At 37.0% G+C, this 11,314-nt stretch overlaps 1 protein-coding gene and 1 pseudogene across 8 annotated transcripts; both read left to right on the top strand.

Moving 5' to 3' along the window:
- LOC104726042 (protein suppressor of white apricot-like) lies at positions 1,047-5,877 on the top strand. 8 transcript variants are annotated; one of them, XM_010444811.2, is made up of 6 exons: positions 1,047-1,252; positions 1,661-2,038; positions 2,689-2,846; positions 3,293-4,081; positions 4,187-5,547; positions 5,657-5,877. In XM_010444811.2, the coding sequence occupies exons 2-6, from the start codon at positions 1,771-1,773 to the stop codon at positions 5,670-5,672; spliced, it is 2,592 nt and encodes an 863-aa protein (XP_010443113.1). In that variant the 5' UTR covers positions 1,047-1,252; positions 1,661-1,770; the 3' UTR covers positions 5,673-5,877. The 8 variants fall into 8 exon arrangements, with proteins under 8 accessions (XP_010443113.1, XP_010443112.1, XP_010443111.1 ...); XM_010444810.2 differs by having other exon boundaries at positions 1,628-2,038; XM_010444809.2 differs by having other exon boundaries at positions 1,047-2,038.
- On the top strand, positions 8,119-10,090 carry LOC104728898 (annotated as a pseudogene).

Here is an 11,314-nt window from a genome sequence, read left to right as displayed (position 1 = left end):
ATAGATTAGTCTCTGCAGGACTATGTTACTAGGCAAAAAGAAAAAAGGAAAAAACAACTTTAAACATAATTGGGAAGAGTTCCACTTTCAAATGCAATGAACAAACTATTAGAAACTAATAGATAATAAGAAATGGTTAAGTTACGATGATTTCTAATTATTAGAAATCATAAGCTGATTTTGAGTAGGAAGACCATGATTTCTAATATACAAACATATGCATAGTGGAATACGATCCATGATGTCCCTTAGTTACGATGATGACCATTTAAACTAATACAACTTGGTTTGTTAACTTTATGCAAAAGCATAAATTTACAATCCAGATTCCGTTTCTGAAACATTAGTTATCTTTGTTTTTTTTTTTTTTTTGACATCACATTAGTTATCTTTGTTATCACACTGAACTTTGAATATCTCCATATAGTGGCTCATACTAATATAAATATGCAAATCGGCCATAGGTAAACCAGTATATGAAATCGTCTGTACATCGAACGATCGAAGGAAAATGTTGAATAAACCGGTCAAAGACTTCCAGAAGGCACAAATATTAGATTCGTTGTTTGTTTGTTTATAGTTCAAGAAAGCTAAGCTAGCTATGAAGAGAGGTCAACTCTCTACTCCAATTTGTTAAACAATGTACAAACTTTACGTCACAAAAGTCAAACACCATTCCCTTGTTGCCCTATTGGTCAACTTCCGACCTATACACGATATATATAATCTATTGTTTCTCTACGATATCTTTCTGTTGCATTAACTGTTAAGCCACGCGCAAACTCCTTTTTACATTAATAATTTTCAAAATCTATTGATTTATTTATTTATAATACACACTAATTCATTACTATTATATTTCCGAAATAACTCGTGTAAACAATGTGCCATATTAAAGTTGTTCAAAGTTCAAACTAGAGATTGGTTATTCTCTTTTTCTTGGTTTGTAAATTTCCAAGAGATTTCACTAGTTTAATATTAATAATTGGGTTTAGTATATAATTAACAAAAGGAGGAATTTTTCAAGAATACACCACTTCATAAGTTTAAAATCTCCAAAATCTATAGTAAGTGACCAAAACGTTAGTGTCCCATTGGTTTTAAGACTCATGTTAATAGTTCTAGCTTGTCACATGTTTGATGTTTTGTTCTAGCTAGTATCCAACTGATACCTTCTTCTACCCTCATCAACAGTTGCTTTCAACCCATTAAGACTCGAACCGTCGAACGTAGGAGGAACCGATCGAGGAAGGTATTATACTATTATTACTCTACATATAATCGATCATAGAAGGTTTTATAGTATATGAGAGCAAAATCACAAGTTGGTTCCAAATAAGCAGAGTCGAATGAACAAATCCTACACACTCTTAGAATAGGGATTTTCAATGTCGCAACATGTTAAGAACAAGAGGTGTTAAATTAACACAACAACAAAAATCACTCAAGGTTTAGGTGGTTTCAATTTACAGAAGTTTAGATCATGGGGGTAAATATATAAAATTTTATTACTATGAGGACGAATAGGTAAAACAAATTTTATTACTATTTCAATCAAGCGACGTCGTTTTCTGTATTCACAAACGGCATCCAACTCGTCGATACGACGTCGTTTTTTATCGAGCAGAGATCTCTCTGTCTAATTGAAGTCATCTCATAGGGTCCGGTCAATCACGAATTTGAAACAGAGAATCCAATTCCCAAATATACGCAGAGACCCTAGCCTGCTCTTCCCACAAATCTCCATTGCTTTGGAAGAAGAATCACACAATGGATCTAGAGATCGTTGGCCGCCACGCTCTTTTTTTCGACGACGATTCGATGGCAACGTTTGTCAACTCACCGACGGCGCTCGTTGACTGGAACAGCCTCTTTATTGACCGCTACGATGTTCGTCACCTCCTCTCTTCTCTTCCTCCTCCACGTATCAAGCGCCGTCGTTCGGTTCCAGATGATCCTGACTTGGAATCGGAGCTCGATCACGAGCGTTACCTTGATTTACCGGCGGAATCTCCATCTCCGTCGGATGATGAAGAAGGTAAAAGGATGAGGAACTTAGTATAAAAATCTGGATATATCTTCATTTTTATTGAGTTGGCTGGTAAGCTCGAACCTAGCTATGTTAGAGGCATAAAAACGTTCTAGAGGATGGTTGATAACAATTAGGCCGAATCTAGATTTGTTTGCCTTATTTCGAGATTTGTTATTGAATCATTCAGTATTTCAATTCATGTTGAGCCAAAATGGAGAATGGATCTATCTAGTTTTACAGTGAGGTCCATATTTTTGTGCGAGTTGGATTATGTATTCATGATATTATGTGAGCTGATTGAAACTTGTGCATCATGTTAGAGAGGTATTTGGAAACCATTTTGTATGCTTATCTCTGTACTCCATGGTCGATTCTAAGTACATCGACGTATCAATTTCGTAGACTCTTTATGCTTGCTTGGTCTCTTTAACTATGGGATTTGTTAGTTTGATGCGTGTGGATCGAAGTCTTATGTTGCAAATATATGTTTTCTGTTTCTTCTGTTTATCAAGATCAAATTGTTGCACGGAGTTAAGGTATTTAGGGAGTACTTTTTCTTCCAGAGTATTTTAATTTTTTTTAGGTTCCCTTTTTTTTCTTTACTCTCTAATTATTATCCAGAAAATTTATCGTATTTATTTCACTTTGTACCCCAGATATGAATGACGAATCAGCAAATGCAAATGCCGATGGTTATCGTGCTGTCCCCTTTTCATATGGAAGCTCCAGTGATTTCAATGACCAGAAAAATGCTGATACGGAATCTGGATTTCACCCGCCTTTCCCCTTGCCTGATTATTTACTTCAAAACCTGGTAAGTTACTGCTTTATCAGATTGTTCCCCTTAGCAATATGCCGGTTTTGCTCACTCATTTGGTACTTAACTGATATTGACCACGTAAACATCTGAAAGGTGCATATGTTATTCTAAGGACTACCATGTCTAAGTTTCAGATGCTCGGAGAAGAGATGGAGTTGTCTAAGGTTGTCATTCACATGCACCTTGTTTCCTTTTGCTGCCGTGACAAGGGGCAGTGCAGGTGGGATTAAGATGATAGAAATTCAGGACTTACAAGAACCTAGAAACTGAGTGCACATCAGATGATGCATATCTATACAGTTCTGATATTTGCAATTTATGGTTCTCGATACTTATGTGAGATTTTAATATGCATATACCTGTGAGTTGCCAAAGGTTCATTCATCATTTTTCATATTACTAATTGTTTTTCTTGTACATTTTTCTTTCCCATTTTTCAGCCTCCAACTGAGAAATTACATCAGATCATCACCAAAACTTCAAGCTTTGTAAGCAAGCATGGTGGGCAATCTGAAATCGTCTTGAGAGTCAAACAAGGAGGCAACCCAACATTTGGGTTCTTAATGCCAGACCACCATCTTCATCCTTACTTCAGGTTTCTTGTTGATCATCAAGAGCTTTTGACAGAAAAGTCTTCTGTAGAAGAGAAAAAGAACGAAAGTGAGAAGGACGGTGGAGCTTTGTCATTGCTTGGTTCAGTTTATGGGACTGTAGAAGATGAAGATGCTAATGAAGAGTCTGCAAATGACTTTAAAACAAACGAGTCTCCCAAAGTAGATGATGGTGTTAAGATAGCTGATTCCAATGGACCTGAAGGGTCGAAAGGAGCTGCAAAGATTCGCACAGAGAGAGTTGCAGCCTCTAAGCATTCTCTGCCGTTGAATGATCAGGCATCTTTCATAAAAAGAAATCCTTCTGTCAGTGCAGTGAATGTTGTAGAGAGGAAGCAGATCAATACAGAAGATAACGCTACCAAAATGTTTCTGACGTCCGATAAGTCGCAATCTTCTACAATGCTGGCAAAACCCAAGCCGGAACTGCAGATTGTGGAGCCGACTACTGAGATGAAAAGAGCGATTGATAAGATAGTAGACTTCATCCAAAAGAACGGTAAAGAACTAGAGGCTACTCTTGTTGCGCAGGATGTGAAATATGGGATGTTTCCATTCTTACGTCCAGCTAGCGTATACCATGGATACTATCGGAAGGTTCTCCAAGAAGCCGAAGAGGTAATTTTATTTTCAAGCTCCTAAATGTTCCTGCTACAAAATTTAGTGTGTTTTCATGTGCTTTTATCATTAATAACGTAACACGTTGGTTGATTTCATTTGCAGTTGAAATCATGCGACAAAGGCGTCATTACCAGAGAGGAAGACGCGAAGCAAAAGAGGATGGACGATGCTGTAAAAGATGGCAAACATGCGTTTGGGAGTGTTTTACAAGATGATTCTGCCAAGAAAGAGAAGCCAAAAATGGTTGGTGACAAACCAAAGGTCGAGTTGCACAACGAACCATTCAAGCCTGTCCAACCACAGATGAGGGTGAATGTGGATGCGAATACTGCTGCTGCTATTCTTCAAGCGGCTAGAAGAGGCATAAGGAATCCCCAGCTGGAGATTCTATCAGGCAAACCCATGGATGAGACTTCTCAGAGCCTCGGAAATGATGGAAGTTACCCTTCATCTAAGTCCCCCCCTGATTTGACGAAATCTACAGGGCAGTTGATCTCTGGCTCATCTGTTGCTAGTGAAGCTGATTCTTCTGAAGCAGGCTTGTCTAAGGAGCAGAAGTTGAAGGCAGAAAGATTGAAACGTGCAAAAATGTTTGTGGCCATGTTAAAACCCGAAGCTCAGCCAGTGCAACAAGCTGTACCGTCGCAAAGTGTATCGCTCGAACTGTTGGACTCCGGGATTTCTGGATTAGGTGATAAAGCTGCCAAAGATAGAGAAGGTAGCTCAATTGCATCTGTAGCTGAGACAAAACTAGCAAATGATGGTAACTGTGAAAGACGATCAAAGAGAAATTACCGCTCGAGATCACAGAGAGATGAAGATATTAAGATGGAACAAGGAGAAGAAGAAGGGGAAGAGAGCAGCATGGATGAAGCTACAGAAGAAACCAAGACCGAGAAGAAGCATTCATCTAGTAGAAAACGGCATAAACATAAGACACGATACTCTTCGAAGGATAGACATTCTCGGGACAAGCACAAGCATGAGAGTTCCTCGGATGATGAGTATCACAGTCGTTCACGTCATAGACACAGACGAAGCAAATCTTCAGATAGGCGTGAGCTATATGATTCTTCTGAAAACGAGGGTGAGCGCCGACACAGATCTAGTAAACATAGCAAAGATGTTGATTATTCCAAGGACAAGCGTAGCAGCCATCATCACAGATCCAGGAAGCATGATAAGCATCGTGATTCATCTGATGATGAACATCATCGTCACAGACACAGATCCAGTAGACGCAAGCACGAGGACTCTTCAGACGTCGAGCATGGTCATCGACACAAGTCTAGTAAACGTATAAAGAAAAATGAGAAAACAGTGGAAGAGGAGACTGTATCAAAGTCAGATCAGTCTGATCTTAAAGCGGTCCCTGAAGATAACATCTTGTACCCACAAAACGAACCAACTCAAGTTTCGGATGAGCTAAGAGCCAAAATCCGTGCCATGTTAGCTGATACCTTGTAAGTATCTTTTAAACTTAACGAAGACTATAGTTCCATTTCGGTGTCTACTAAGTTGACAATGTCAAAGATATAGTCTGATCGATTATTGGGTTGGTTCGGTTTTCAGGGGAAATGGTCGGTGAGCATCTGAAGCATAGAGGTCATTCATAAAACCCGATGCTGACATTGCCCATGCGTACGAGAAGAGTTGGAAAACTTAATATAATGTATTTTCGAAATACAATTTTGCAAACTAATCCGTGTTTTTAAAATGTCGGAAAACTAGTCTTTTTCTGTTAAAGAATTCACGAAATCACTCTTGAAAATTAAAGAAACCACTCTTGTACACTTGCCATTTGAATGTGAAACTATAAAGTAGCTACGGACGTTATGCATTACCAAAATTCCTAAAAATTTGAAATCTCTCTATTCGTCTTTTTACGTTTCCAAAAAACTTGCAACGGAAAAAACATGTACCAAACTAATAGAGGAGTAATAATAAAAGTGGAAGAAGAACAAACGTCTCTGTTCAAGAAACCCTTACAATAATAAAAAAAAAAAAACGGTATTATTATGATTATTAAAACATAGCGTGATTTTACTTGTTAACTTTTTCACTTCACGCTATCAAAACCTTTTTTTGCCTTTAGATCCCAATCACATGTATGAAGCCGCGTTTGTTTTAGCCCCGTCCATCACCCTAAACCCAAAAAAACAAAAATTGATTCCCAATTATCTCATTAAAAAAGATCTCTAGAAGCTAGATTCATATACTTAAATTTATAATCTAGAATTTAAAATAACAAAAACGATCTGAATCCAACTGTATTCTCTAAGCAAATTAAAGTAGAGATGCGAATAAATTTTCCCAACACCTTATTTTTTCTTTTATAAAAAAACCTTTATCTAATAGAATCTTCTTGTACATAACCCCAAGCTTGCATTCCTATTAAAGACCATTTCACAATAATAATAAAGCTCCACATTCACGTTTCAGTGCTTTCACACTGTTATTGCCATGCAACGTTTTAACTTTACAGCAGCAATTATCAAACCTTTATATATTCTAAAATGAATTACAACGGAACGGTTGATACAAGCCAACCAAAGAATAAATCACGTATGAACAACAGCCAAATTAACGAAGAAAAAGTTGAAATGTGTAATTGTTAACTTTACATCTGAAGAAATAAGAAGTGTAATTATTTTATTTACAATAGTAGTTCCTTAAAACTTTATTTTCGAGTTTCAATTTTTATTATTTAGGTATAAAAATCAGTAGAATTTGAGAGATGGATAATCGCCTCAGCAAATATTTTGTAAAATAAATTTTCTTTTAATCAATCATAAATTATTTCCCCACGCTAATCCCGCACTTAGCTTGTGATTCGGCCACGTGGCCGGATTATGTAACTTCTGTTTTTTTTTTTGTTAAATCTCGTTAGGCTTTTGTTGTGTGCCCTGATTGGTGGATCGAAGTTACGGCGCCGTCCACTCTGGCGTCATGCCGTCAAAGCTGTCATCTTCCACTCTTTTTTCGCCACGTGTTAGATTCACACAATACGCATCCCAAATTGGCTCTGCCACACAAAATGTTTGAGAAATTAAATTTAAAAAGGGTCACAAAAAAAGTAAAGAGCTCTCTCTCTCTCTACCAAATTTTTGTGTATTTTCTTCATCTACCAATGTCATAATACATTGATTGTAGTAACAAGTATAACTTTGGGATATTTGTTTCTTTGGTTTTGTTAGATACTAAATAAATTAGAAGAACAATGATACTAGTAATTGACACGAACACAAAATTATTTGAAACAAGAGTATATGCATTAGTCACGTATCTTGGATAAGGATTTTGTGGTTTTTGGTTATACCATATTTATCAAACTTATCAATTTTAAGTTCTTATCACAAACTTTTCATAAGTAAAACATTATGTTTATAGAATGGTATATCTAATGGATAATAACTGATTGAAACTTTGATGCATGGGCAATTATCCATATCAAAACTATTTTGTACTGTTCCGCTTGAATTATGTGCCATTCTACCAAACCAAAAACAGTTTAACATTTCTGCATTAACTACTTTTCTTTGACGTGAACATAATCAAATCACTAATGAATATTATTACTTTCATTAATTCGATCTTCTTCCCAATTTAATAAAATGGATTGAAAATTTAAAGATTCGTTTTGTATGATGCTAATTATTTATTAGTTTCTTATGGATAAATCTGTGGTTTAGATCTATACCCAAATTATTTCATGTTTAATATATTCAAGATCATGATTAAGTCATGGTTGTTAAATTTTTTTAAATGGAAGAGAGAACTTACCAATGATCAACTCACTCAAGTCATATTCTTTTATTCTTCTTTCTTTTTTTAACGACTCGCATTTTGAAATTGAACTTAAACGGCTGTATTAGATCTATAGAAAGCAATCATCTATAATTAAAAAAAAGTGGAAGATAAGGTAAAGTTTTGGTGCTTAATAATTGGAGGATAAGAAATTAAAGATTAGAATAAAACCTAAAAAAAGAATGTCATCTCTGTTCAGACTTTGTATTAAGACACCAAACCCCCATGCCAAAGTCATATTACATTTACATTATACACACACCAACACATATACTTTGTGTGAGTTTTGTGTTTTATATATAAATAATCACATCACTAAGTCTTTGCTTTAACATTTTAAACCTCTCTCTCTCTCTCTCTCTCTCTACTAAGTTCATTTCTCTCTCTATCTCCTCTGTTTTTATTTTCTTGCTCTGTTCCAATGGAGGAACAAAGCTGGATAAGAGGACCAATCATAGGGCGAGGCTCAATAGCTACTGTCTCACTTGCAATCAAAATCTCCGGTGACTTATTCGCCGTCAAATCCTCTGAGTTTTCTTCATCGGAGTTTTTGCAGAGAGAAGAGTCGATTTTGTCGAAGTTGAGCTCTCCTTACATAGTCAAGTACATTGGCTCTAATGTAACGACGGAGAACGACAACAAGTCGATGTATAATCTCCAGATGGAGTATGTTTCCGGCGGGAGTATTCACGATTTGATCAAGAACTCCGGCGGGAAGTTACCGGAGCCGGTGATTAGATCCTACACTCGTCAGATACTGAAAGGTTTGGTGTATCTTCACGAACAAGGAATCGTTCATTGCGATGTGAAGAGCCAGAATGTGATGATCGGAGGAGAGACCGCGAAGATCGTCGATTTGGGTTGTGCTAAAACGGCGGTGGGAGAGAATGAGAGTCTTGAGTTTTCCGGTACACCGGCGTTTATGTCTCCGGAGGNCTCCGGTGACTTCTTCGCCGTCAAATCCTCTGAGTTTTCTTCATCGGAGTTTTTGCAGAGAGAAGAGTCGATTTTGTCGAAGTTGAGCTCTCCTTACATAGTCAAGTACATTGGCTCTAATGTAACGACGGAGAACGACAACAAGTCGATGTATAATCTCCAGATGGAGTATGTTTCCGGCGGGAGTATTCACGATTTGATCAAGAACTCCGGCGGGAAGTTACCGGAGCCGGTGATTAGATCCTACACTCGTCAGATACTGAAAGGTTTGGCGTATCTTCACGAACAAGGAATCGTTCATTGCGATGTGAAGAGCCAGAATGTGATGATCGGAGGAGGAGAGACCGCAAAGATCGTAGATTTGGGCTGTGCTAAAACGGTGGTGGGAGAGAATGAGAATCTTGAGTTTTCCGGTACACCGGCGTTTATGTCTCCGGAGGTAGCGCGTGGTGAAGAACAGAGTTTTCCAGCTGATGTGTGGGCTTTGGGGTGTACGGTGATAGAGATGGCTACAGGGTCGAGTCCTTGGCCGGAGTTAAACGACGTCGTTGCTGCGATTTACAAGATTGGTTTCTCCGGTGAGTCGCCGGTGATTCCGGTTTGGTTATCGGATAAAGGTCAAGACTTTTTGAGGAATTGTCTTAAGAAAGATCCAAAACAGAGATGGAACGTTCAAGAATTGCTTCAACACCCGTTTCTTGATGAGGAAGACGACGACGAGGGAGCTTGTAACTGTCTGAGTTCTTCATCTCCTAGCACTGTGTTGGATCAAGGTTTTTGGGATTTATGTGAAACCTCGAGAAGCAGATTAGTTAAAAGAGCTGATCAGGAAGACCCATTTGTGAATTCTACAAACTTCTTATGGGATGATTCTTTAGTACCGGCTGATCGGATCAAGAAACTGGCCGGAGATGAACCAGAATGGGAAAGGGACGGTTGGATTGAAGTAAGGGCAGAGATAGAGAAACGTAACGAAGACGAAGATGAGAATTGCGTAGAAGCAACGTCATTGGAGGAGGAGGAAGAAGTGGGAGGAGGATTTGATGAGAATTGGATCTGGGATCAAGAAGACAGCTTGTTCTTGGAATATTCCCCTGAGAACAACATTACTACTTTTACTCTTTTAATAACCTCTTTCAAGAAGATATCATTCTATATTATTATGATCATCTTGAAGATGGTTTTGTTGTACCTAAAGTTAATGATGATATTAATCACAAGATTCATTTCTTTAGTCACATTTACAAGTTCTTGCTTGTTTAGAGATTTATTTACTTATTACAATCGATCGATCCGGCGCCGTTTAAGTATAGTGGGGATTATTCTAAGGAGCAACAAGTGATATAGTTCAATTCTTAAAAGGCAATGAGAAAAATGTTCTATATATATTTTAGGTGATCTAAGGTTTGAGGGTAGTAGTTGTTGACAAATACAGTACTAGTAGAGATGATGTCGTAGGTCATCAGTTATGACTAGTCATCGGTTATTGACCAATCATTTGTCGCATAATTTGCTACACATTGACATAGAGTTCTGCTTGCAAATACATAGTCAATTAAGTACATTCTATATAAAACATTAAAACAACCTCAACTAGGTGATCATGTGATAGTTGCTAATTATATATTTGGTTTTAAATCGACATGTATAAAGAGTCGACTAACCCTTGGAGCTTATGCAACATACGAGTATTTTTGGAATTTAAGACATCTACAATGGTCAAAAAAGACATCTACAATGGAATTTAAGACTTAACTAGGAGGGCGCGCAGTGCGATCGTCCCGGATACATAAATTAAAGGGACATATACGTATAATAAAAGGGGTACTAAAAAAAAAATTATAAGTTAAAGAGGCAAAAAAAAAACTTTGTATGTTAAGGGGCAAAAAAAATTTGTAAGCTAGAAAGGGGCACCAAAAAAAAAATTTATAAACCAAATAAACCCAAAAAAAAAAATCAGGAAGTGTTTCTATAGATTAAAAAACATTTTTTTTAGTTTGTTTAGGGCATGTAATATGTTTAAGCGGGCAACGAGATGACTTGAATCCTCATCCCCAACCCAATAATGAGTTCGTCAATACTACTATATATGTCTCACAAACTATTACTATGTCATAAGAAATTGCCAAGGTAGTTGTTAAAAAAATGAATGACAAGATGTTATACAAACTAAGTAGTATAACTTGTAAGGCTTATATAAATTATGATATGATAATTGACTTGTAAACTTGAGGTAGTTAAAACTTTGAAAGGTGGTAAGTAGGGGGAGTCTTAGTCGTCGTCGTCGGTTGATATGTGTTTTTGCTAAGGAAGTTAAGTACGGAAACAATTCTGCATCATGAGGTTGACTTTATACGAAGTCCAATTATTTTAGTTTGGTCTAACATTTATCTAGTATTATATTCTTCTAGTTTTAAATATTATTTTTGTGTTTACCAAACCCGCAAAGGAGTTAGTTTCATTCAAATGTGAAAGCATAAGACTCTT

Source organism: Camelina sativa, chromosome 11, assembly GCF_000633955.1.
Source record: "Camelina sativa cultivar DH55 chromosome 11, Cs, whole genome shotgun sequence".
In the NCBI taxonomy this organism is placed as follows: domain Eukaryota; kingdom Viridiplantae; phylum Streptophyta; class Magnoliopsida; order Brassicales; family Brassicaceae; genus Camelina; species Camelina sativa.
Note: the sequence above shows the minus strand (reverse complement) of the source record. Positions and strands in the feature narration are given on the sequence as shown.